The 27,183-nt window shown below is 56.4% G+C and overlaps 1 protein-coding gene across 3 annotated transcripts in view; it reads left to right on the plus strand.

The window, feature by feature from the left end:
* KCNQ1 (potassium voltage-gated channel subfamily Q member 1) overlaps positions 1 to 27,183 on the plus strand; it is a 324,161-nt gene that overhangs the window by 139,353 nt on the left and 157,625 nt on the right. For all 3 annotated transcript variants that reach the window (XM_049096377.1, XM_025451838.3, XM_049096378.1), the window contains one exon: positions 9,884 to 10,004. In XM_049096377.1, the coding sequence (XP_048952334.1) occupies positions 9,884 to 10,004 (121 nt within the window). The remainder of the gene's footprint in view (positions 1 to 9,883; positions 10,005 to 27,183) is intronic.

A 27,183-nucleotide genomic window follows, 5' to 3' on the forward strand; every position in this document is an offset into this window, starting at 1 on the left:
GAGCCAGGCTGAGTTGATTATTTTTGACATCAGTTGTTAACATAATTTTGACGTGAAGCCTCCCCCCGGCTCTGGGGTGGCTCTGACTGTGTCCAGGCTCCAGCTCGGGGAGCCGTGGGGAGCCTCTCAGCCCCAGATCTGGCCTGGCTGGGAGGCGGCCTGGGAAGGGACCTGCGTTTCTCAAGCCCGCGCCCTCGGGGCCTGGGGGTGGGGCCCCAGCAGATGTCTGGATTTGGTAGCCAGGGCCTGGAGCCGGATGCTGAGAACGAGGCCTGCAACTCATTTCCCCATTAAACATTCTGAGAACATCTGCACCGGTTTCCAAGGCTTCTCCCTCACTAATTGCTCTGATTATTGTGTGAAGTGAAGCACTGGCACGTTTCCGCGATGTTGTGATGAAGGTGAAAAGATCGCTCTTAATTAGATTAAAAACATTTTTTTCTTCCTCTGTAATTTTGCCTTGAAAATCAAGGACACTTTTTTGTTTTCTTCATCCAAAGACCTCCAGAAACTCTCCTCCCCACCTCTCCAGAGGTTTCTTGGGAATGTCCTGTGAGCTCAACTCTTGGAGAAGACAGTGCTGAGCCCAGATTCCATTGTATATTAACGTTTCCCGGGGCTGTTCTTGCTGCCGGGAACCAGCCCCTGGAACCGTGGCTTGGGAGGCTCGGACAGGGACTTCCTGGACCACGGGGACCCCAGAGGGTCGCAGAGCTGTGGGGGTGGCCATGTGGCTCCCTTTCTGCTTCCTGTGCTCGCTCAGGGCTGCCCCTGGCCCGCAGTGTCACCGCCTGTCCCGCCCCACCAGCGCCCCCGCTTTCAAGCCCCCCCTCGGGCCACAGGTCTGTGTGCGCTGGAGCCGGGGGGTCCTGCTGCGAGGGGAGGTGCAGGATGCAGGTCCTTGGTGCCCTCTGCTCAGGGTTCCTCCAGCCCCCAGGACTGGCCAGGGTTCCCAGGGTTGCCCCTGCCCTCGACTTCTACGTCGCGGCCCTGCTGCTGTCAAATGCGTGTGCACATCCTCGACCGGACATGACACCCGGCACGTTCCAGCAGTTGGCGCCCATCACCTCCTTGTGCGGGGTGCAGATGAGGCCTCAGCAAAGGAGTCAGGGGAGCCGGCCACCGGCCCTCATCCCCCCTGCCCTAGGCCTCCCCGAGCACACGTGACCTTGACTCCCCAGGTCCGTCGCTCCGGGTTCATGCCTCACCCCCTGTTGGTCACACACATTCCTGAGGACTCTCTTGGTAACACGTGATGGAACCCCAAACTCAGATGAGCTGAAGCACAAAGGGACATTTTTTGGCTCTACATCTGGACCCAGCTGTTCCAGACACAGCTGGACCCCGGGGCCGGGATGAGCTCGCTCGCTTGTTCTCACTCCCCCTACCCGCCCTGCTCCCTCTCCCCCTGTGCCCCGGGGACGGGGAGGGGGCGGCTGTAGCCTCAGGCAGCCCCTGCCCAGGGGACAAGACAGCCACCAGCTCAGCCAGCCCACAGACCGAGCTGTCTCCTTCCCCCACGGTTCCCGCCAGAGCCTGGGGCCAGGTTCTCCTGTGCCCCAACCAGGGACAAGCTTCCTCAGACCTGCCTCTGTGCCTCCCAAGGCCAGTCCCGGGCCACAGGCCCTTTTCTGGGGACAGCCCGTGGATCCCTGAACCCTGTAGCCTGGGAGTGGGGAGGGGGCAGCTCCCTAAGGACGATTCGAGAAGCCGCTCCCAAAGCCAGGCCTGGCCGCCAGGCGGGCAAAAACAACAGGTGTCCACTCAAGCAAGGTATTTTCCGAGCGGAACTGGGTGCCAGCTGTGAATATACATTCTCGCTCCGCTCTTCGCCCCTGTTCCTGGCAGCTGTTGTGGGAATGGCTTTTACACTCTCTGTCCGTGCCCCTTACTTCTCGCCTCTGAGTGGAGACACAGGTGGCGGCCCGGCCGCGCTGGCTCGGGGTCTGTGAGCCGGGCACAGGCAGCTGGCACGGGCCCGGGGCCACGGCTCAGCGATGTCACGCAGGGTCTGGCTGCAGCTGTCCGGATGCCCTGGGGAGGGGGTTCTCCTTCACGCTGCAGGATCCGCGGGGCTTTGGCAAATCCACTGAGAGGGGTGGATTTCTTGGGGGGGGGGTGAGGGGGCTCTCACTTGGGAAGGACAGGGGCAGCTTCTGTCTATCCCTATGGGACAGGCCGGCCCAGGGAATGCGCCTGCGCCTGAGCCTGAGGGCCCGGACGGAGGGGGAAGCGGGAGGCGGGAGGCGAGGGTCCCAGGCGCAAGGGAGCCCCAGGCCCAGGCAGGGCCGGCTCTGCCGAGGACTCGGGTTACACCTGGGGGATTACACAGGATTTTCATCAGTCACGAGGGGAGGTGGGGGAGGTTACCAGGGAGACTCTCCCCAGGGTGGAGGGCAGGGGGCTCAGGGGCAGGGGGAGGGCGGGCCAGAGCCAGACCACCGCTGACTTGCTGCTGGAGGCCCGGCCTCGTCTGTGTGACCCGGGGCACAGCTTTTCACCCTCCTGAATCTCACTCTGCTCATCTAAAAGCAGGGATCAGAGCTGCCACCCCGTGGGGCTGATGTGACAGTGAAGTGGGGTCACACTTGAAGCAGCAGAGGGGAACTGGGAGGCCTCCTCCTGCATCTGGGGGGAGCCAGGTGTGCCCCAGAGTCAGGGTGACCCAGCCTCACCATTAGAGCAAGGGGGAGGCATGAGAAGCCTGGGACATGGGAGCCGACCCTGCTGGGAATGAGGCCGGGACATGTGCATGGGCAGCTGGGCCCCAAGGGGGACGCTCCCCACGGGTGGGGGACCAAAGGGCACAGGGTGCCCCAGAGGGCAGGGTTTGTGGGGCCAAGTGAAGAAAGGCGAGGCACAGACCTGGGACACCCACAAACCGTTCCTCTCCAATGTGCAAAGGTGTCGTCCAGGCTAGAAAACATGGACACCAGAAGGAAGGACGTGAAAATCACCCGCCACCTATGCACCCAAACCCAGGCACACTGAGCATCACCATCTCTCCACCCAAACCCAGGCGCAATTAGCATTTTGGTCTATTTCCTTCCAGTCTTTTTTCTGTGCCCATATTTTTTTTTTTTTTTTTTGGTAAGAAAATTTAAATTGCCCTCTTGAGCAGGGCTGCCGGCTGGGAAGGAAGCTGCTGTGCTGTTCGGTTCTGTTCTCCGGAGGGAGGGCGAGGCTTGGCAGCCGGTGTCGCCAGCTGTGCCGGTCGCCACGCCAGAGGCCACGCTCGCCATCCCAGACCTCCCATTTTCCTAGAAAACAAAATTGTTTTGTTCTGCCCTGAAAACTTAGGCCCAGATTCCGGCCTCGACAAGGCAAAGGCAGCCAAGGAATGAAAGTGTCAGAACACTGGGACCGTCTTAATGGAAGTGTGACTTCCTTGTCACCAGGACACCGCGCTCCCTGCCCCAGGGTCCGGCCCTCCTGGGAGCCGGGTGTCCGGATGCGCCGCCCTGGTGGGTCCACCGTAGGCTAGGTCTGCTCTGTAGCTGGGAGGCCGGGGCTGTGGGTTGCCTCGTCACATGTTGGGCTCCTTGGAGGTTGGGGGGGGCGACAAGCCAGCCCTCCTGAGACCTGGCAATCGCCCCCACGCCCAAGCCTGAAGGGGGCAGCATGCCGCTGTATCCACGGAGGATCCAAGGCCCCCACCGCAGAATCAGGGAGGTGGGAGGTGGGAGGTGGTCTGCGGCCCTGGCCACTGCCTACCTGTGGCGGGGGAGGCAGACCTCACAGTCTCTGACACAGACAGCGGGCAGGGCAGCGCCGTTCCTTTCGGTCTGGAAAAACACACCTGTGGAACCCCTCTGCCCCTCGCTGCGGGGCCCCTCGTGCTGTTCCCAGGATTAAACCAAACAGCACACATTCTTCTCTGGCAGGTGCAAGCCCCACCCGCTCTGGGCAGCCAACTGATGTGCACATTTTAATTTCCTAAAACACCAGGGCTGGGCCTTTCTCAGGGGTCAGGTGGCTCACCCTTGGCCTACAGGCTTTAGAGATGGCACTTGTCATCTCGGGTGTTTAGAAAGCAGCCCCACTTTCCAGCCACCCTCCTGCCCTTCTTTCCTTCTGTATACAAGTGATGCAGACATAAAAATATGTATTTGTGTTCTTTTTCCTTTCTTTTTTTTTTTTTTTTTTTGAAAGAACATTTGAATCCTGGACGAAGTTTTAGCTCTGTCACTTGACAACTGTATAATATAACCCAGGGTACTTGAATCTCAGCCCCGAGTCTCTAAAATGGGGGCGGTAAATGCTCTCGCCAGGTCCCAGGCCTGCGAGCCTTTGACTGTACTTGCATTCTTCGAGGCTTACCGGTCACTTTGCTGCGCTCTCTGGGAATGTCACGGGCAGAGAGCCTCCTCTCGGAGCCCTTCTCCCGAGTGTGACTAAGTCATGTCTGTGCGGTTTCCTGCTGGAAGTCTGCCCCTCACCCCCACGGGCCGTGAAATCCCTACGTTTATTTACATCTCCCTGATTGCTAGTCAGGAACAACACCTTTGCACATGTTCTTCGGCCATTTGGATCCCTCTTTGCTGACCTGCTTCTTTGTCGCCCGTTTTCCATTGCACTATTGGTGGTTTTCTTACTGATTTGCAGGAGTTCTTCCGATTTTGTGGGTACTCGTCCTCTGTGGTCGTCTGTTTACTCCCAGAGGTGGTGTTTGCCCATTAGGTCTTGATTTTAGTGCCCTTGACTCGGTCAGTCTTTTCCTGTATGAATATTGTTTAAGTTTTAGGAAAACCTTCCAAACTCTGAGCTCACGAAGATAATTCTTCTAGATTCAGTTCTAAAGGCTTTCGAGTTTTGCTTTTCTTCGTAAGTCTTCAATGGCCCGGAATGCCAAGAATGAATTTTTGGTGCATGGCGTGAGGGTCCAGCCTAACGTTTTTCCCATGTGGACAGCCAGCTGTCCCCGAACACTCTCCCCCACCCTGTACCGGCCACCTCGGATACGCAGCGAGCGTCCCCGTGCACGTGGGCTATTTCCGAAGGCGCCACCCTGTCCTGCTGGCCGGCTGCCTCTCTTCGTATCGGCGGCACCCCATCTCAGGGGCCATGGCTTCGCAAGAAGTGCCAGTGTCTGGTAGAACCAGGCTCCTAGCTCACTGTTCTTCAAGAATATTGTTGATTCTTGGCTTTTTGCATTTCCGGATCAATTTTAGAATCAGGTGCCAGGTTCCAACACACAAACGTTAGGATTTCTATCAAGGTTTGAGGAGACTCTTCACTTTCAGTCTTCAACTCAGAGCAACAAAAGTATTTTTCTCCCCTTTGTTAGGTTATGTCTTCTTCTTTTTTTTTTTTTTTTGGTTATGTCTTCTTGAATGGCTCTCATCAAGGCTTTATCATTTCTCCTTAGGGTTCTTGTATATCCTTCATTAGACACTGAAGAATTTTCTGTACTATTGTATAGAGGGTTTGTTTGTTTGTTTGTTTTTTAGGGTTGTTTGTTGTTTTTTTACTTTTGTTTTCAAAATACTTGTTTTGATGTACAGGAGGGGCAAAATAGTTTAGAGCATCCTGTATATCTTTCACCAGCTTCCCCTACTGTCAGCACTGTATATAACCACAGTGTAATTACTAAAACTAAGAAATCCACATTGCAGCAACAGTGTTATTAAGCTACAGTTCAGTTCATTCATTTGGATCTCCCCAGTTTAACTACTACTGTCCTTTGTTTCAAGATCCATCAATTACAGTTGCATGTACATTTATATTTGGCGGGTCTCAGAGTCTTTTCTGATCTGCGAAATCTCCTCCTCGGGCCTTCTTTGCTCTCCATGACCTTAACACTTGTGAGGACGACCGGTTGGGTGTCAGTGTCCCACAGTCGGGTTTGTCTGGTATCTCAGGGTAACACTGGGGTTATGGGTTTGTGGGGAGCAGAAGTGAGGTGCTTTGCCCCCTCTATCTCATCAGGATTCATGACATCAACACGATTTGTCACTGGTGCTGCTAGCCTTGACCCGCGTGGCTGAGGCTGTGTCAGATTCTTCCACCATCGAGTTACTGGTTTCCCCTTTCCAAAGCCGCCTCATGGAAGCGGTCCCTGAGTCTGCCTCAAGGGGAGGGGCCTTGTGTTCTGCCTTCTGCGGGACAGGGTGTGAAAGAGTCAGTGGACGAAGGTTCAAACCACCACAGGGAGGAAGGGAGACCTGAGGGGAGATGCTTTGAAGTTTCTCCTTCAAGTTCCACCTATTGATTTGAGCATTCATCCATGGAAGATCTGTCCCTCTCTTCCAGTTATTTAGTCGTTAGTTTATATCAGTATGGACTCAGGAAAACTTAGGTTTTGAGCTATAATTCAATACTACCATTATTTATTTTGTTGCTCAAATTGTTCTGGCTTTGGCCCCTGAATTGAGAGTCCTTTGGGGTAGGTTCCTGTGTCCACTTGACATATCCCCCATCCATTTTGTATATTTATTTTTTGCCCATTCTCTTCCTTTTGAGCACTAAACAGTACTTTGGGCTCCTTGTATTTTCTCTGCCTGAGTCCTAGAATCATCATCATTCAGCCAGAGAGCCCTGCTTCCTTTGACTGGAAAATGAATGGTTCTTAGAAACCAGGATCTGGCACTGGGTGTGCTTGTTACTCCCAGGTTGTCACTGCTTCTAGGGCCTCCCAGAGGGGAGTGAGGAAGTATATGAATGTCCATAACCCAAGCACACACATGTATCTGTATTTATAGCTGCATCTGCAGTAAGCTAAATACAAGTTCATACAGAAATTTCCGGCCACAAGGTTCATTTGTACCCACCCCCATCATACACACTGTGTTTGCTACTATATTTCTCTGACGTTAGAAAACTGGATCCCATTATCTATAATTTATTTGCTTACTTGTTTAACATGTGTACATGTAGTTCCCTTCCGAGAAACAACATTACCAACTAGAGCACTGTGTTTATGACGGTCAAAAGATGGTTTCCTAAAGCTTAGTAGGCCACCTCCTTCTTCCCCTTCTTTCCGTGCTATACAGTACTATGTCATACATTCATAGCACAGAATTCACTTTTCACAGTCTGCTTTCATTCCTAGGATCCTCCAACAGGCTGGTTGATTTTTTTGTTTTAAGTTTGCATCCAGTAAAATTCATGCTTGGAGATACACAGTTCTGCGGGTTTTGACAAATGCCTGGATTCACGTATCCACCACCAGAGCATCACAGAGAGAAGTTCCACAGCCCTAGAAATTCCCCCGTGTAACCCTTTGGAAGTCAAATACTCCCCCTCCCATAAACACTAGCAGCCATTGATCTGTTTTATGTCCTCGTAGTTCTGCCTTTTCAGAATGTCATATAAATGGAATCATATAATATGTAGCCTTTTACATCTGGCTTCTTTCACTGCTTAGCAAAATGCATTTGAGAGTCACCCATGTTGCTCCATGAATTATTAGTTCATTTCTTTTGATTGCGGGGTGGTGTTCCATTGTACGGATAGAGCACAGTTCGTTTACCCATTCACTTACTACTGAGGGATGTCTTAGCTCTTTCCAGCTTTTGGCGACCATGAATGAAGTTGCTATTCATGTTTATGTACAGGTTTTTATGAAGATAAATTTTTGATTCATTGTGTAAATATGTGGGAGGAGGACCACTGGGTCACACCGCCAGTGCACATTTTTAAGAAGCCGCTGAACTTTTTTCCAACATGGCCATAATATCATTGTGCATCCCCGCCAGCAGCCTGTGAGTTTCAGTTGCTCCATGTCCTCGTGAGTGCGTGGTATTGTCAGGCTTCAGGTTTTGTTTCTTCACAAAATATAGCCATTCCAGTAAAGGTCTCATGGTGACTCACTGTAGATTTATCTTGCATTTCCCTAACAACTAGTAATGTTGATTGAACTGAGAACCTTTCTATGTACTTTCTTGTAATCCATTTCTTAAATTGGGTTGGTGGCCTTTCCTGCTGTCAAGTTGTACGAGTTCTTTATATATGCTAGATACAAGTCCTCAACCAAATAGGAGATGTGGAAATACCTTCAAGTCTGTAGCTTATTTCTGCTTCCCTTAGCAGTGTCTTTTGCAGAGCTAGTGCCTTAATTTTGATAAAGTCCAATTTGTTAATTTTTTCCTCTCACTGACTGAGCTTGTAGTGTTGTACTTCAAAACTCATGGCCAAATCCAAGATCCAGAGACATTCTTCTGAGTCTTCCTCAAGAAGTTTTATATTTTATGTTTTATGTTAGTTTCTGAAGATTGTATACAGTACTTCTACATTTTCAGATCGTTGATGAATACACATAATGTTAGGCATAAATGCTAAATGTATAAAAATTTACACAACATTCATACATTTAGATCACAAGTAAATTTAAGAGATGGTTGTATTACTTTGAAGTGGGAAAATCTTCCTTTTTCATAAAGCAAAAGATAGGCATATCACTTTCGACACATAAAACATTTTCTACGATAAAAACAACCATACTGAAGGCTACTGGGGAAGATATCTGTGCCTTACATGACCAAAGGCTAATAATATCTTTAGTATATAAACAGTTCCTACAAGCTGACAAGCAAAAAAGAGCAAAAGGTATGAACAGGCAATTCTGCAAGAGAGTGCAAACAGCCCCCGAGCCAGAAAAGGCCCTCGGCACAAAAGGAAAAACAGCACCCTTGTCTTTATCCATGCCTGGCAGGCCCTGGGAAGGGTGCCAGCAGCAGGTTTGGGCATGAACACGAGGAAGCTGTCACATTCACATGCTGCTGGTGAGGTCTGGATTGCTATAACTAATTGGGAAAACAATTAAAATTACCTAGGGAGCACCCTCTCGCCTGGCCCCAGTGTCACGTTTTCATATAATGGGTGGCGCATCATTGCCTTAAAGTCGTGGCTTAAAGCTCATGGAGCCTAGGGATCTATCAGCCACAGAACGGCTTAGTGACCTTAGCCATTGGTGTAAACCACGGACTATCATCCAACTACCAAAACAGAGATCCACATCTGTGGTACCTGTAAAAGAATGAGATGACAAGAACAGAGCTGTCTCACCTGGTATCAGCTGTTACGATGAGCTGAGGGATGAGCCAGGAATCCATTTGGCAGTTGACACGGGTGACCTTGCAGGAGGAGGGCCTTCATGAATCTTTGAGTTGTTTCGCTTTTTACAATGAGTACTTGCTTCTTTTAAAATATAAACTTTAAATGAAGAAAAGAAAACAGTCCAAATTGAAAATCGGGGTGGGGGGGTCAGCCAGGCATATATCCTTATCAGCCCCAAGCACCATCACCAGGTTGTTGGGCGTGAGCCCAGGAAGCTGGACACCACACCAGCAGCTGGGGCCAGAGAATTCCTGCACCCCTTGGGGTATGGGTGGCAGGTGTGGCACTGTGGCCTGAGCAGGGGGCTGGGGGCTCCATGGCTGCCCCTGTCTCCTGAGCTTGTGGCTCCTCGTGGGCAGGAGTGCCACCACCCTGGGTCTTCGCCGAAGACTGAGAGCGATGGCATGGTGGCAGGAGTCAGGGTCTCACCAGACTCCTGTGAGCTGTGTTTTACTGTTGACCTGAATGTCAGGTGTGAGCCTGGGGACAGGCCCTGCCACCTGAGCTCAGCTCAGGTGACCCTCACCCTGCGGAGGTGTCACAGACCCGCCGCTCCTCAGCCTTTGAGATCTCAGTCTCGTGGGGGCTGTTTTAATGGATCCTTGGGGCGGAAGCTTCACGGACCATCCCCACTCATCACCCAGCTCCGTGTGCGGAGGTCTTGTCAGTTTGTGGGAAGGTTCAGGGCATGCCAGTCCGTCCTCAGCTGGGGTGGTAGGTTGGGGTGGGCATCAGAGCCCAGCTCAGCTCTGGCTGGCCCCACGCCCCCTGCCCCATCAAGCCTTCCACGGAGGCCTAACGTACTGCCCCACGCCTCTCCCCACAGTGAAGAAGAGCCCCATGCTGCTGGAGGTGAGCACAGCCCACTTCATGAGAACCAACAGCTTCGCCGAGGACCTGGACCTCGAGGGGGAGACGCTATTGGCGCCCATCACCCATGTGTCACAGTGAGTGCCCGTGCGCCCGCCCAGGACGGGCTGGAGGGGTGTGGGGCGCGCGGGGGCCACCTCGGGGCCCGGCCCTGGGCCTCCTCACCCGGAGCCCGCCACTTGCCGCCTGCCCTCGGCAACCTGGGGCGGGCGGCCTGCTGCCAGGGGCCGGACCCAGTGCTGGGCACCGAGCGGGGAGGAGCGCCCAGGCATCGCCCGCCAAGTCTGGGAACATGATCCTCTTGTTTTGACTTATGGAAAACCAAACTGATCATTTTCCACTTGTTTGTGTGCCTTGAGCGTCTGAGAAGATTGTCTTTCTCTCTCCTCGCCCCCCCGCCCCCCAAAAAAGAGACGACTTTGTTTTCGAGCGTTTCCCCGTAGAGCCCCGGCCAAAGCCACGGGGCAGATGCCGAGCGCCGGCTGCCAGTTGCCGTCGCTGTCCTCAGGGGCTCCTTCAGGTGGAGGAAATGGCTGATTCTCCACGCCTTCCAGTTGGCCTTCCCCCGAGGCACAGCTGGCCTGGGACGCGCGCCCGGCCTCCCCCGCCATCGCCGCACCGCCAGGCCAATCCCCAGGGCCCCGCCGTGGTGTGACTCCCTTGCGAGCTATGACTCAGTGCTCCCAGCAGGGGCACCCAGTGTGACCGAGTGCTGGGGTCAGTGGGGCACTCGGGCCCGTTCCGGCCACCGCCCCACGGGGCTTCCCCTGCCATCAGACAGGCGCTCCCCTCAGCCCCACCCGGAGTCCCTCGCTGACGCGCTCCCCTCTCCACGGACCCGTCTCTGAAGGGTGTTTTCATTCTCTGGGGGTCTCGGAGTCCTCGTGGGCCGTGTGTGCCTTTGTCACCCTGTGCCCTGGGCCGGTGGCCTTTGCCTCGCGGGTGACCGGGGACGTTGGGACCCGGTGGGGGCTGCTCATGCAGGATGGGCAGGGTCGCGTAGCCAGAATGAGAGAAAGATGGGACTGGCTCAGGATGGGGCTTTGATGAGGCAGGACTCGCGGGCCATCTTTCCAGGCCCCCAGGCTCTGGGGACACTGGGCAGCACCCCGTAGTTGGAGGCTTGGTGGGAGCACCTTGTCCTCGTGGACACGGCCCTGGGGTGGGCTGCTGGGCTCCCACCCGTCCTGGAGGGGATGCGACAGGCTTGCTGGATGCGTGGCAGGAGCCGAGGCACGCACAAGGAAGGCAGGTGGGCCGTGCGAGGCAGGCCGGCGCCCCAGGCAGAGTGGGGGGACCTCTGTGGCGGAGGCCTTTACAGAGTCCAGGGCGCGACAGAGACCACAGAGTGCAGTTCTGCGGCTGGCGCTGTGGGCGGCACAGGTGCAGTGCCCACTCGGAGTGAGGACAGCCCGAGCCCACAGGGGGCCATGGCCCAGGGGCAGGTGGACTCCTCCCGGACCTCCCTGTACCTGCCACCCCTTCGGGTCCCCAGGGTCACTGTCCTGCCAGAGCCTGTTCTCCTGTATTCTCTTGGCTGTGGCCCAGCCCCTTGAACACACGCAGGGAGTCCCACCCTGGAAGGACAGGGCCACTACCACCATCCACCCAGCCGGGTGCTGAGGTCTCTCCAGCTCCCTGGCCCTGCAAGACCCTCACAGAGGAGCCCAGGGTGAGGGTGATGAAAGACTCGGGTCCCAGGTGGCTCTGTAGCCGAGGCCCCAATGGTCACCCCTTTGGAGGTGAGGGCCATCGGCGGCCCTGGCATGAGCACTCACCAAGTGTCCTGGGGCCACAGGCTGCCTACCTGCTCCGAAAGCCGAGGAGGCCGCCCACACCAGCAAGACTGGATCATCCGGACGCTAAGCTGTGTCTCCTCTAGGACTGTGGCCCTAGGCTTGCGGGATCCGGGGGCATCAGTGTCCTAAATGCCAGCTGTGGATCTTCCCAGGCTGGCGCCCCCAGAGAGGCAGGTTGGCTGCGGGGAGGTGTCTGCTGTCAGGCCCAGTGCCGTCGGGGCCTGTACCACAGTCGTCAGCCAGCCAGGTCCCCAGGCTAGAACTTCTCCCAGCAGAGCCATCCAGAAGCAGTAGCTGGATGTGAAGCCCCTGGGAAGGGGGAAGGGGTCCAGGTGTCGTACTTGGGTCATGGTGGGGCTGGGAGCAAGGAGCCAGAGGGGCAGCAAAGGGCCACCTCATGGCATCGTGGTCCGGTCAGGGCATAGTCAAGGCTGAGCTGGCAGGGGACCTGCACCAACATGTCCTCAGTACAGGGTACCATGCCTCGGGGAGCCCCAGTGGGGAGAGTAGGGTGGAGGCTCACTGAGAGGTTTTGGGGCCCAGGACCTCAGCACTGCTGGGGCTATAAGCTGGGCAGAGGCCCCAACCTACCCTGACTGTTAGAAGGAGGGGCTCCGGTGGGCACCGTGCCTGCCCTGTGTACCGGTGCTGGGGCTGCGTGCCTCCACCGCCAGCCAGCCCTCCTGGTGATCAGTGCCCCTAAATAAATTTGGCTCCGGCGGCTCAGGGACACTCCTATCAACTGCCCGGCCCTGCGGGCCCAGCACGGGGAGCAGACGCCCACGCCCCGGTGTGTGTGCTAGGGCAGGGGTGCACACGGGGGTCTCACAGGGGGCAGAGTGGGTGGGAAGCAGTTACTGAAAAACAGATTCATTTTTCTTCAGCATTTTACTGAGGTTAAGTGTATTACCACGTTGGGTCAGTTCCAGAATTCAAATTAAAAGCATAAATAAAGACACATTTTGTTTCCATCTCAAGCTCTCCCCACCCGCTGGGCCCCAGGGAGGTGAGGTCACTGCAGCCTTGATTACGGGAAGGTCCCTGGGGCTGGGCGAAGCTCCTCTTTCCGGGGCCTGCTGGCCATTGGTGGGGCAAGGGGTGGGGGCCCGGGGGCCGGTGAGCAGGCCCGGCGCAAACTAGGGAGTCGCTGGGACACAGCGGGCTGGGGAGGCGGCGTGGTCCTGGCACTGTAAGCAAGCCCCACCCCCATCCCCGTGCAGCCCTGGGGCCCCCCCACAGCTCCGGGGAGCTGGGCCACGGCCTGACACACACCTTTCAGGCAGAAGTCTGCCTCGAGCTTCTGCACCTGCGTCCCCCACTCAGAGCCTTGCCACAGGGCTTCCAAGGGGCAAGTGTGAGGTAGAGGTAAGGTAGAGGTAGAGGTAGAGGAGCATCCAGGGTAAAAGGGGGACCGGGGGAGCCCCCTCGTGGGCTCCTGCCCCCTGGGGGTCCCTGGCAGGACTGTGGGAAGGAAGGGCCACCGCTGTGTGCATGCCCACGCCTCACACATGGCATCCCCATCTGAGACGGCCTTGTCACTCATCTTCTGCCATCAGAGGCTGGCTGTGTCATCCTCAGCTCGCTGAGGCCCAGGCCATGTGCTCTGGCTGTCAGGGCCTCCGTACCAGCTCCCTGAGCCCTCAGATTGGGCCCTGGGACCCTTCTAGGGTGTCTAACTCCCTGCCCAACCCTCAGTTCCTAGGGAGCAGGGTACGTGTGGCTCCTCTGAGGTGCTCTCTCCCTGGCACTCCTGAAGCCCCAGGCCACATGAGCCCCAGGACTGCAGCTCCTGCCCCACCAGGGCCAGGCCAGCCTCACCTGAGGGAACAAGGTGGTGAGGGCCGTGAATGCTTCGGCAGGGGTGTTGGTGTGCAGGGCAGAGTGCAGCTAGGTCAGAATGGCCTCAGCATGAGCATCTGTGGCTCTGACTGGGCCTGGGTACCCTTGTCCCAGCAGCCTCAGGAGACAGCGGCCACTTCTGTGAAGCCCCCCACTCCCTGCCCAGCTGCAAGGCAGCCAGACTGGCCAGGAGTCCACATCTGTCCCATACCCCAGGCACCTGGTGCAAGAGGCCAGGCCTGCTGCAGACACTGAAGCCTCAGGCTCCTCTGGAAGAGTTGACGCCTGGTCCTCTCCAGGTCTTCGATTATGGCATCCTGGCTGGGCGAGGCTCCTGCTTACCAGCCACCCCATCCTGCTCCTCAGGGGAGAGCATAGTGTGCCACCCTGCATACAGATGGGCATGGGGAGGACCACAGGCCTCCCCAGGAAGGGAGGCAGAGGGAAGGCAGGGCTGGGGCACTATGGGGCCCACCAGGTGACCACGAGCACCTCCCTGGCAACTATGTGCTTGCTGGCCTCCCATGACAGGACAACCCGTAGATCCTTGAGCAAAACCAGCCCCATGTGCGTTAATTAGAATTTCCATGTCTCCAACTTTCTCCTGGACCCTGTGGAGTCTCATGCCAAAATGCTCAAGTGTGTCTTTTCCAGAAAGGCCGCTGCGGCCTGGCTTTCGTCCACATCACTGCTAATGTCTCCTGAATTCTGCGTTTGTCAGCGAGGCTAGGGCCAGCCTCGTGCCTTCTGGTAATGGGGGCAAATGTCACAAGGCTCGGCCCCACACTCAGTAACATGGACCGGAGCGCTAGCTCTTTGGTTGGGACCAGCACGGCCCAGGACATCTCGGAGGCCTGGGGCAGCTGTGGCCTGCTCCCACGGACCCAGAGGCGCCAGGCGCCACACCTCTTCGAGTGGCCATGCTTCTTGCTTTGTTTCTTGCCCTGCAAACATTGGTGGGAAAGGATGAGGAGGCCGCTCCGGGGCTAGTGTCCAGGGGGATGAAGGAGGGGGCTTGCCAGGAACAGATGAGACCAGTTTGTCTTTCCAGACCGGTGTCCTGTCTTCTCTGGAAGCTCCAGACCACCTCTGTCTGCGTGAGGTGCCAAGGAAGCCCCGTGGGAGCCGGCCCGGGAGTGCTGTGCAAAGCTGCATGAGTCACAGGCCCCGTCAGAGCCTCCCAGCCCCGGCCAGCTCAAACCCGTCTCTGAAATGCACGGGGGGATTAAATGTTCTCCTAATTAAATTAAAAGCGAGGCGGAGTGGCTCAGTGGGAAAGAGACGGGACTGGGAATCAGATGCCCTCAATCTGGCTCTCAGCCTGCACCAGCCCAGCTGTGGGCCGGCCCTAGAGGCCCCCTAACCTCTGGGAGCCTCACTTCCTCCATCTAAGCACGTGAGGAGGATGCAGCCCGCCTCCCGAGGCCACCGCTCTGGGGAGTGGGCCCTCAGTCCAGGTAGAAGGCCCGGAGGAACGTGGGAGGCTTCTTCCTTCCTCGGTGGCCGTGGCGGTATTGCCTGGTCTCGGGGTGCCCCCAGGCTGGGCTCAGTGCTCTCCTCCGACAGGTCTTTGGTGAGGTTGGTCTGGACCAGGCAAGGAGTGCTGGAGAATGTCAGAGAGAGGGAGCATCCGTACCCCAGAGGTGGGTGGAGAACAAAGTGACTTCACAGACAGCCCTGGTGTGGCTACGGAGACCTTTCTGGCAGTCCTGGGCCCCCTCACAGTGTTTCCCTAAATCTGGAAAGGAGGCTGAGCCCTAGGGCGGCCGGGTCAGGAGGCCTGAGTCGGGGTCCAGGGCCCACCCCTCTCCGGGCACAGGTGGTCCGGCTCTCAAGTTAGGCCCAGAAAGTTCCATCCTTGCATCTAGGCCACTTTGACCATTCTGGTTGAAGGACAAAGTGCACACAGATGAGCACACACATCTCAAGAGCACTTGGGACATGTCAGCCCAAGGCCGCTCGTAACTTGCACCCAGGCAGAGCGACAGAGGTCCCCCGGGGGAATCCCCGGGGCTCCTACTTCCTGTCCCACATTCTAAGGGTCACCGCTGTCTCCGCTTCTGGCAGCAGGACTCTGCGCTGCCCATTGCCGAACTTTCTAGAGTCAGACGCTCCCGGCGCACACACCGTGCGGACGTCTGGCTTCCCGGGCTGAGGGCCGCGTGGCTGCAGGGAGCACCGCTGGCACGCCACCGTGTGAACGGCCCACACTTTGTTTATCCGCTCTATTGTCGACGGCTGCGTGGACTGGTGCCAGCGGCGGGTTGTTATCATTAGTGCTAAGAATATCCTGTACAGGCTTTTTGGCGACGGTACAGGCTGCATTTCCGGTGCGCGCTGCCTAGGTGTGGGGCCGCCGGGCGCCCGACTGCGTGTTTACTTTCCCTGGGTCCTGCCGAGCGCTTCCCCGGGCACGGCCGCCCCGCCGCCAACGCCACTTCTCGGGCTTTCCCTCTGGCCCGGCGGGCGGCGGCAGGGATCTGCGGCATCGGGTGGGAGGCGTCCCCGCCTCGGTCCTCGGTCCAATGCTGTCCTTGGTGAAGAGGCGCAGGTCTTGTGCCCATTTTATTCTGGGTGACCTCTTCTCCGTGATGGACCTCTTCTCGTTCTGTCTTCACGCATCCCGGTAGGACTCATGGGCGGCGGGGACGTGCGTGCCGAAGTGTGCCTGCACACATACACCCGAGCACACCTAGCACAGAAATCCCCCTCCCTTCGCGGGCCGTCCCTTCCTCTCTCGAGGGCGTCTTTTGATGAACAGAAGAACTTTAAGTGAACTCTTAATGTGATCCAGTTAATCAAACATTTCCTTTCTGGATAGTGCTGTTTGTGTCCTATTAAAGAAACTTTGACTACTCCAAGGTCATAAAGATATTCTGATTTTTTCTAAAGCTTTATTAGCTCACCTTTCACATGTAGATCCGTGGTCCATCTGGAATCGATTTTTGCATCCAATGTGAGGCTGAGGTCAAGGTACATTTTCTCCCCCTTGGAGACGCAGGCTGGCTCAGTACCCTCCACCCCCTGGCCAGCTCCGCACCGTCCCACTCCGGTTTGGGGCCCTGCGCAGCTCTGCAGGGCAGACTGTAGCCCTGGCTCCGTCGTTTGATAACAGGTCTGGGGCCAGTGGAGAAGGCTCTGGCTGGGTCCCCTGCCTCCAACGGGCCTGTCTCTGTGCAGCCCACCTCTCCCCCTGACGGCCAGCATCCTCTCTAGGTGAGGAGAATGAACATCGTCATGATACCAGGTCTTTGCAGCTGTGGCCTCCACGCATCCCCCGTTGACTCCAAATTCCTCTCCAGTTCCCCACTGTGTTCTGTAGGTTCCGGTCCCGTGGTTGCCTGTGGCCTATGAGAGGTTTACTCCTCATCAGTTGATGTTCGAGTATTCACCCCAGGGAAACGGTCTTCCCAGGAACCCCAGCTGGGAGGGACACTGGGGCAGTCAGCTCACCTCTGAGCCTTGGCATCCTCTCACAGACCCTGGAGACGGGCCTCACGGGGCAGGGTGTGAGCGCTTGAGGCCCTGAGGCCCATGTCCAGCCCGGTGCCTCCTTCGAGAGTGTGCCTGATAAATGTCACCTTGGTTTGGGAGACCCCATGAAGACGTCCCTTACTTGACCTGAGGGCTTGGTAAAGCACCAGATCACAAGTGTCCATGGGATACGGTTGGGGTCAGTGTGTAGCCATTAGGTACCATCACTCACCAGGTCTGCCTGCAGGCCTTCGAGCCTCGGGCTCCACGTGGGCTGGAGGCAGGTGCACCACCCACACCCTGTCGTAGCAAAGAAAGGAGCTCCGGCTCCCATACAGGTGCAGGGAGAGACCTAGGCCCCCCATGTCCTGCTTCTTCGGCAGGGAGGGCCATCCTGCTGCCATGTGTCCTCCTCGCCATCGGGCCTACCCGCCAAGGATGGTGATAGCCTTCCAGCAGAGATGGGCAGCATGGGCCTGGTGTCCTGCCTTCTCTTGGCCCCGTGCAGCCCCCTGGGCGGCCTAGCAGAGGGACAGCCCAAATATGGCTGCAGCGGTCACGGGCTTGCTGGCTGCCAGGTGCTCAGAAGAGGCTGCATGTCTTGTGTCAGGTTTGCGAGCAGAGGCTGCGCTTAGCTGAGATGCACAGCTTGTGTCCTTATGGGTCCAAAACAAGCAGAGGGTCGGTACCTCTGCTTCTCGGGAGAGTCAGGACTTGCAAGTGTCACTTGCGAGGTGGGGACAGAGCCAGGGCTCATCTCCAGGCAGGCGGTCTCTTGGGGAGCCCAGGTCCTTGAGGGGGAGGCCAGGCTGGTTCCCGGAGGGCTGGTGGGCAGGGAAGTCACAAGCCCACAGAGACAAGGCGGCCGGCATCTGGTGTGGGGTCTGGGCCTCCCAAAGTGTTCCTGTGGCCCATCAGCAGGAGAGACGGCGCGTGGAGCGAGTCAGTGCTTTGGCCGAGTGTCTCTTCCTGGCTGCCTGCTCCGAGAATTCTGCACGGTCTCTCCACACACCGTGGGCCTGGCACCTCCATGCAAGGAGGGCAAGGCTCATCTGCCTCGGGAGGCCTGGGGCACCACCTAGGAGGAAGTCTTCATGGAGGGAAGGGGAAGAAATAGTGGAGGTGGGGGGGGGGGGGGACAGGAGTCCAGTCCGGCCTCAGAGGCAGAGGCTGGCACCCTGTCAGCCCCACACCCTTACCCTGACCCCACGACTGCTTTGATCATCTCCGTAAGTGACGTCTGCATGTGGGGAGCAGCCCCAGCAGCCCTCTTGAAAGACGGCGCTGCCTGTGTCTGGGGAGCAGGGAAAGCCTCTGCGTTTGCATGGAGCTGCTCCCACTTGAGCGGGCATGACGGCCGCTCAGCGGGGTGTGCACACAGCTCTGAGACAGGATTGGTTTTTTTTTGTTGTTGTTGTTGTTTTTTCGGGGCAACTCAAGGGATTTGCAAAGGGAATTGTGACTCTACGCGATCTGTCTCCTAAGACTTTGGAATTGAACCATCGTACAAGATCACACTATGCTGCACCCAAAGCTCAACACTTGCCACAGCAGTTTCCTGTGCTGCCCTGCTGGGGAAACTGAGACAGAGAGTGGGGTGCCATCAGTAGGCAGTAGAGGGCACATCTGGAAGATGGTGGGAAGTCAGGGCTGCTCAGAGCACAGAGCTCCACTCCCTCGCACACACACACACTCAGCGTCCTTCCCCATGGCCTCGCTGTAGCCAGGGACCTGGACCGGAGAGCCAGGGCCCCTGAGCAGGTGGGCAGCTCCCAGCAGCTGGCCCCAGGGCCCCTACCTCATCCCCCGTAGCCGGGCTCTGTATCTAGGGTATGAAGTGCAAGGTAAGGTCATGCTGGGACCTTTGGCTTCCAGCCTTTGAGTGTGCTCTGGGCCTGGCTCCCTGGCCCTGCCTGGGTGGCTCTGGGGCCCCGTGTTGTCCACTCCCCGGCCCAAGGACACCTCTCTTCTACCTATCCTTCCTCTTGGGCCTCTCAGTGGCAGGCTTGTGGTTCCCGTGTTGTCCTTACATCCTGGACTTGTCAAATCAAGTGGAATCTTTCCCAGTTAAAAACACTGGAATGCTTTTTTTCCAGCTTTTCTTTTTGAACTGCCCCATGGAAGCCCCCAGCTGGGTGTGTGGGCTCCAGGTGGGAGCTCCTGGGGGCCTGGATGCAGGGCGAGGCTGTAGCAGGAACAGGGGGCAGACTCATGAGATGGGGGTGGCCCGGGTGGGGCAGTGCTCCCAGCATGATTGAGCTCAGGCTGGCAAGTGTGTGCGGTCTGGGGCTGGTGCCACCCAAGAGGTCCAGAGGACTTCATCTGAGATGATGTCCCAGTTACCCCCACAGTCCGTGGCAGCTCTAGGCTCACAGGCCTCTCCATCAACAACCCCCATCCTGTCCTGGGTGGTAGACTTTGTCAGACCAGGGGGCCTAGGTTTGGGGTAGGGAAATATCTCTGTAGGTTTCAGGAGATAACAGCTTGGGAAGTGGGGACCCTGACACCAGAGATGAGAGGACCGTGCCCAGGGGATATGCCAGCTGCTGACAGAGCTGGGACAGGCCTGGGATCCTGACCCCGAATCCCATGCATGTTTGCTGTTCCAGCAGGGCCCATCTGCTCTAGTAGAACCTGCATCCCACCCCACACCAGGCCTAGGTCAACTGACTACCCCAACCCTTGTTGGTAGGGTAGCCTAGCCAGGGCACTTCCCTGAACGCCATGCTCTGGGCACCTGGCTACCTGGAAAGCAGCATGACGCACTTCCTGAAGGCCATGGCCGTGGCCTTCTCCTCCTGCTGCTTCTCACACACACAGACCCTCCCCAAGGGATGCGGGAAGAGTGTCCCTCAGTTAAGTCCACTGTGGGCCATGCTTGGAAGGAGAAGCCAGTAGAGCCGAGGCATTCCAGAAACACTAAAATGTAAGGTCTGCGCTGGCCAGAAGGGACAGTGCCGTGGCCTCTCAGGCCACTGCAGGACCTTATGGCACTTGGCCCGAGACCCCAGTGAACACGACCAGGGCAGGGGTGCCAGCACTCCCAGCTCAGGAGGGTCAGAGTGGCCCTGAGCAGGGGCAGGAGCCCAAGCAGAGACTCCAGCCCAGGCTGTAAAGCTGCAGCCTCCCCCCGGGCAGAAATGCAAGGCCCAGGAGCCCCCACTTCTGAAAAGAGTCTCCCGAGCAGACAGAGGGGCCTGTCTGGGGGGATATGGCTTGGCTCTGATTTAGCAGCAGACCTGCTCTGCCGGGTGCTGGGCCTCCGTGGGTGCTGAGCACCTGAAAAGCCAGCAGTGCTCCTGCTCATCAGTCCTCACCACCTCCGAAGACCTGTGGGACGACCATATTCTCCACCTGTTGCTACCTGGCCACGCAGGTGGCGAGGTCCCAGGGACTGGGGTCAAAGAGAAGCTAAGCGTGACCAGCCTGTCCACCGTGTGTGGCTGATCATGGACTTGTCTCATTTACTGGGCTGCTGTTGGTGTACGCCTGTAAATGTTTAACTCCCGAGGATGCCAGATCTCAGGGCTCAGAAGGCCCAGCCTGGATGGTGGGGTGGGGGCGGGGGGCAGTGCTTCTCATGGTGTGTGGGGAGCGTCTGCTGGGGGGGGGCACCGGGGCAGCAGCCAGGAGGGTACAGGTGGGATGTGAAGAGGGACTTCCCGCAAGGAGCTCGGCCCTGGCTGTGCTGTTCGGGGAGTGAGAACTGCTGAGAGGAGGCCCCGGGTGGGATGCCCAGCCCCTCGGGCCCCTCGGTGGTTTCCGGCTGCCTTGGGCTTGGGGTGCGGCCCCCTCGTTGGCGCTTGCTGGCCGCCCCATGAGGGCCTGGCCGAGGTCTCCCTGCCGGTGGGGAGGGAGGTGTAGAAGCGGGGTTGTGTGGCCACCCAGTGTGGGCTCAGGAAAGGAAGGAATGTGACTGAGGCCGGGTGTGGCTGAGGAGAGCACAGCCAGTTGTGGGTTTTTCTTGGGGCCCAGATAGACGTGAGCCGAGATGGAGGCCCCTCTCTCTGGGCCCCCACCACACACACTAGGACCTTTCTTCAGTGTGTGGCTGTGGATCTGGGAGCCAAGGACACCCTCTGGAAATCTGAATTCCATTCGCTCTTGGCAGGGAGCAGCTTCCTGCTCGGGGAAGGTGTGTGCGCGTGTGTGCGCGTGTGCGCCCAGGGCCACGGGGGCTGGCCGAGGGAGAGGCACGTGGGCGGAGGGGTGTTTGAGGAGACGTGTAAGGTGACCCCGCGTTTCCCGGCACTGGATGGCACTGGCAAAGCCCGTCCCGAGGAGTTGAGACAAATACCTGGACTGAATGAATCAGAAACGTGCGGGCTGCGCTGCCTTTGAAATAATCTCTGGCTGAAAACAGTCACGGCTAAACATGCCTTTGAATTTGAAAGCCAGAACTTTTTGCAAAATAATTCAAAAAGTTTGTTGAACCTTAAACCTTCCCTGATGATTCCTTCCTTCTGAAGTTAACTCGTTAAAGTTGCTCCAATCCCAGCCTGGTGCCAGACCAGCTTCCTGGAAACCCTCGCCAACTGCTGGCCTTTGGAAAGGCTTGTCACCCTAATAGCTGTAAAAAAAAAAAAAAAAAAAAAGGAAAAAAAAAAAAAAAAAGCCCCGCTCCCTGGGCACCTTGGCTGCAGTCTGAAAGGTCCTTTGTGTCCGCTCCAGCTGCAGAGTTTTCCAGGCCTCGCTTGTGGGGCTGACTGGAGCTGTTTCTCTCCGTGTCCTCTTACGGTGGCGGGCTCGGGGCTGGCTGCTTCCCGCCCGGCCTCCCCACGCCCAGGCGGGGGACGGGGATGCCAGGGCAGGGCCCCTGTGGAGGCTGCATGTGGACGCGTCCGGAGTGGGTCCCTGGCCTCGGCTTCCCCTCCGCGCCCCCCTTGTCCCAGCGGGGGCAGCACCTGGGCCCCCTCCTAGGTCAACAGTGTCACTTCCCCGGAGGACCCGGGTTCCACGCGGCGCCCACCCGCACCGTGCCGTTTCAGAAGTGGAGATAAGTCGCTCCTCCCCAAAGCTGGGTTTTGGCAACAGTAAAGCATGGACCTCAGCTAGGGTCCATGCTCCAGGTTTGGTGCTTTTCCGTATTTTTAAGTTGTGAGTATGCGTTAGAGAATATTTACATTAACACAGACAGGAGGAGGTGGGTCACTTGAAAGATACATCGTGTTGTCATTGCTGCGTTCATTAAAGTCAAAGATTACCTGAAAATGGGAAAGAGTTACATAAAAACTAAAGTATTTAATGAGACGCGGCAGCCAGAACATGCCATACACGTACACGCTCCTTTCTTTAGAGAATCACTCCTCTCCAGATCCTGCAGTGACAGACCACAGGCAGCATCTCATTTCCTAGGAGAGCCTGTCGGTCTGCAGAGGGGTGGAGGGCACCCCTTCCCATTAGAGTGGGGGTGGGCTCCCTGGGAGCCTGCCCAGGGTCTGCTCTCGCTCTGGTTCTGCCTTACGCTGTCAAAAACCTCTTTGTGCTGGAGCAGCCCCTGCTCCTCGGAGTGACATGAACCAGAGCCCACAGCACCATGCGGCAGAGCTGCCTCCCGCCAGCCTCCCCAGCCTCCGCACAGGGCTGCCCGTTCACCGCCTGGCAAAACCTCCGCACGCTCTGCGGCACACCGGGCTTCACCTACCGCAACGCTGTGCTAGGAAAACGGTCCTCATAATGGAGCGGGCTTTCCACGCACACACGGCAAAGCAGTCAGAGCACAAAATGGGCTACAGTGAAAAATCCGGCTGTCCCCACCCCAACCCCAAATTCCTGAGTTTCCTTCCCTAAAAGTTAGCACTGATAACAGTTTCTGATCGTCTTTTTCCCCGGTGTTTCATGTGAGCAAGTATGTCCGTGTGCATATCCTTACGTGTACCACCTTTTTCCATGAGGTGTCACGTGGTGTGCGTGTTTGTCCGAGGTTTCCCTTTTTTGAGCTAATGTATGGATATGCCATGCTTCTTTTTGGGCTGCCTGGGTGAGGTTGGTTTACATAGTGCAGCGCCTCCAAGAAGCACTGTTATTAAGTGTTCTGTGCGCACATTCACGTGGACACGCACACGCACGAGCCGGGGACAGCTGCGTGCCGTGTGGTTCCAGTGTAGTTTCCAGGAGACATGGCCTCTGCACTCAGCCCGCCACACCGGGCTTCCCCCACATGGGGCTACAGTCCTTATGGCATCGGTTCTGTTTCCGGTGAACACCAGAGCCCATCTTGCCTGAAAAGAGACATCCAGACGGTGGGGTGAGAGGGCCGTCGGGCCAAGGCGTCGCGCTTGGGTGGGTCGGCGAGCATCCCATCAATGGAGGCAGGGGTGGGCCGCACAGTGGGCCTGAGGACAAGACTTCCCTGCGGCTGGCAGGACTGGCCCAGCAGGGACATACATGGCGATCGGGGAGGCTCTGCAGCCTGGGCAGGAAGCGAGCACCAGGCACACGGAGAGAACGGAGCCCTGGCCGGTGTGCCGGGCTCTAAGGGGACGTTTCCGCAGCCCCTGAGCAAGGCCACTCGTTTGTTGGAGAACTCGCGGCCCCAGTGTGCACTGTTCAAAGGGAAGATGCCTGGGTGTTCTGGAGATGGGTCTATATTAAGACATCTAGCGCATCTCCCTATTAACAGCTGCAGAGCATTCCATTGTGCCGTTAGGACTGAACAATCCCCTATTGATGGATGTATAGGGCAGCTAAAGACGGCCATTAACCATTCAGATACGTACTAAGGAACTGCCCGATTATGAAATTAGCCCGTCCCTCCCACCAAACACTACTGTCTCCCCCCAGGCTTATCCCTGCTCCAGCTCTGTTGGCGGAGCCTCTTTCTAGGCTGTCCCTTACCAAACAAGCACCATACAAAGTGAATCAATTGTAAAGAAGAACTGGAAACCTTGCCAAGATGAGAGATTCCATGAAGGGAACTGAAGGCTGCCCCAGGGATCAAGCAGGGTTCCCCCAGTTACCGGGGGGAGACAAAATCAAGGCGGGTGCCTGGATGTGCAGCTCAGGCCAGAGCCAGTGAAGCAGTCGACGGTTGCGGACAGCCCCTCGCACTGCGGCGAAGCCCTCCCTTCTACGAAACGAGTCTTTCTGTGGAAAAGCTGCCGACGCCTGGGCTGTGGTGAAAGGTGCCCCACAGTGGTGCCGCAGGACGGTGGTGTCGCAGGACGTTTCACGGCCACTAGCCCCAGGCTGTCTCCACTCGCTCATTCCAAAATGAGCAGGTGTCTGCCGTGACAACAGCTTCTCCTAGGACAGGCTTGTGTTCACAGCTAGTGTCGATATTGTTCAAGGAAACCTCTCGGTCAGATCCGTGTTTCATTTAATTTCTGTCTCCATTCTAAGTGGATTCACTTCCAAAAGTCCATTTTCCCCATATGTACATGTTTTCACAGATCCTGCCAAATGGCAGCTGTGCCTGGGCCCGTGAAGGCGGCCCTGCCGGGGCCCTGTGCCCCCTGTACCCATGAAAGCAGCCCCATACACCCGTGACCGTGAGTCCAGGACTGTGAGCGGGCCCCTGGAGCCCATGACCGTGACTGTGAATGTGGCCCTGTACACCCTGCGCCCACACCCGCACCTTCCCCAAGCAGACATGCAGTCCTGGCTTTTATCTCCATTCATCTGATGGATGAGAAATGCCATGCTGGAGTTCTGATATACACTTATTATAAATGAGGGCTTTATCTCTTCAAATAATTAAGAGCATTTCTTCTGTGTTCCATCTTCCTAAATTCTCCTCTTTTTGAGCCCCCACCCCCCTTTTATTGATTGATAGGAAGTCAGCATGTGTCAAAAATATCTTAGCCCAGCTTTTCATTTGTCTTTTAGCTTCTATATTTTTCTGCTGGTGGGAATTTTAAATTTTGACGTGAATTTTGGCGGTGTTTTGTGACTTAGGGTCCTTTGTATACCTGAAAACACTTCTTTCTTCTGAGCTTGTTCTAATGGACTCTCCCGTGTTTTCTTCTGCCATTCTTTCACCTTTTTACATGGACATAGTGTTTCATTGGGATTTGGTGTAAGAAATCATTAAATGCAGTGTATTTTCCGGGCGTCTAACTAGTTGTCCCAACGCGAGCTGTTTGAGCGCATCACCTCCTCGCTGCTGACTTCACTGCTCCCTTGATCGTGTTTCAAACTCCCCTGTCATCTGTGTCCGAGTGTAGATGGGCTTCTGGACGACCAGCGGGCCAGGGACAGGCCAGGCTGGGTGCTCTGACTTGGGAACTTTATGATGTGCTTATCAGTATGGCAGGGCCTCCGTATCCCTATTACTGGAAGGCCAACGGGGGAAACTGCATTTCCCACGGCGCAGCCGACCAGAGAATCCAGGGCGTGGATCAAAACGCTCTTCAGATGTAGACACAGGATTAGCTCTGGAGCTGATCGGGAAGCTGAGTGTCTGGGGCCGAGGCCTTGCCTCGGCAGCTTGGAATGTTAGGAAGCAGGAGTGTTTGCTTCTTTCAGGCTTGCTCACATGGTAGAGTCCAGCTGCAGAGGGGATGCAGGTCTGACCCAGGGGCCGCTTCCCACCCATGTGTGATCCTGTGTGCTTCAGGGCATCGTAGGAAACGTGAGTTCAGCAACTCAGCAGAGAATAAGAGTTTAGAATAGTCCTAGTTCAAGGAGAAAGCTGCAGTAAGGATCTGTACGATCCAGCCAGCCCCACCCTCGGTCACCACAAGACCCCGACCCCATCAAGCCTGCTAGCTCAGGTGCTGGCACAAGCAGTGCAGGTCAGCACAGCTCCACGGCACAGCCCAGACCATCTGCTTGTCCAGGCTCCCTGGACCACTGCAGCCTTTCTAGCCTGTCCTTATGAAACCAGCCCAGAGGAATGCTGCCCCCAGTCCCCTGCCCCCCTGCTTGGAGTCCTCCTTTACGGACTTGGGAACAAAAACTTGTGGCTAAGGGCAAAGCTGCAGCAACAGCCCGCATTCAAACCCTGACTGTGCCACCCCCTACCTGCTGGACCTTGGGGGAGCTATGTGGCCGGAGTCTCAGTCTCCCCCCTCTGTAAAATGGAGATGACAAGAAAGCATGCCTTACAGAGGGCTGCTGGGAGGATTGCAGGGACCCCTGCATGGAGTGCAGAGACGGGTGCTAAAGCGCAGGAAGGCTACGGGGTGCCCAAGCAGGTGTGCATCTTTTACCACATTTACTATGCTGGCTGCCTGACGAGGCCACAGGGGAGGGAGTCTGAGTGAAGAGGGTCAGCTTCAGAAAGAAATGCAGTGTGTGCTCCTGAGACTATTTAGGATGCCGGGCAGTCTTTAAAATCCAGCCTTTCTGGAGCTCGAGAGAGCCAGGCTGCCACCAAAGAGCTCCAGATGATGCCTCTTCAGAACTTTACAGACCTTGGAATCAGCTTGTCTGATTAAAAGAAAAAAAAATGTGTGTGACCCTCTCATGTGTGTGACCCTCTACATTCTCTTGGTATTTTCTATGGAAGCTGCGATCAATTTAGATTAACTTAGAATTATCTTTTTTTTTTTTTTTACGAAAATGGCCTTTCTAGGCACAAATAGGAGAGGTTTATCTATGTTCAAAGAGCTATAAAGTCCCTCAATATTTTTCAGCCCTCTGTGTGGATTTTGTACATTTTAAAATTCATTATTGGGTATTTTTAGGACTGTTGATTTTTTAGTATGAGGATCATGATTCTTTTAATTAAACTTTTTATTTTGAGATAATTGCAGATTCATATGCAGTTGTAAGAAATAATTGATTCCATGTGTCCTTTACCACTTTCCCCCCACGGTGACATCTTGCAAACTGTAGGCTAAGATCACCGGCAGGATACAGACACTGCTCCAGTGGCACTCCTGTCATCCGCAGGGTCCCTCGTGTCACCCCTCAGAGCCATACGCGCTCCCTCCCACCAGCCGTGTCCTCAGCCTCGGCAGCCACCCATCTGTTGTGCATTTTTTGAAGCCTGTCCTGCTGAGCATGCTCTGTATGTGGGACAGCACACTAGGGGACCTTCTGAAGTCGACTCGTGCTCAACCCACCTCCCTGGAGACCCATCCAGGCTGCCGGGCCTCCACTGGCGTTCTCAGCACGACCCTCCCTGCTCCGGCTTGGATTTTTCAAAGCCAATGGACCCAAGTTACTAATATTTTCTGTAGGGTTATTGCCTTATCAT

This window comes from Canis lupus, chromosome 18 (assembly GCF_003254725.2).
Source record: "Canis lupus dingo isolate Sandy chromosome 18, ASM325472v2, whole genome shotgun sequence".
NCBI lineage: Eukaryota > Metazoa > Chordata > Mammalia > Carnivora > Canidae > Canis > Canis lupus.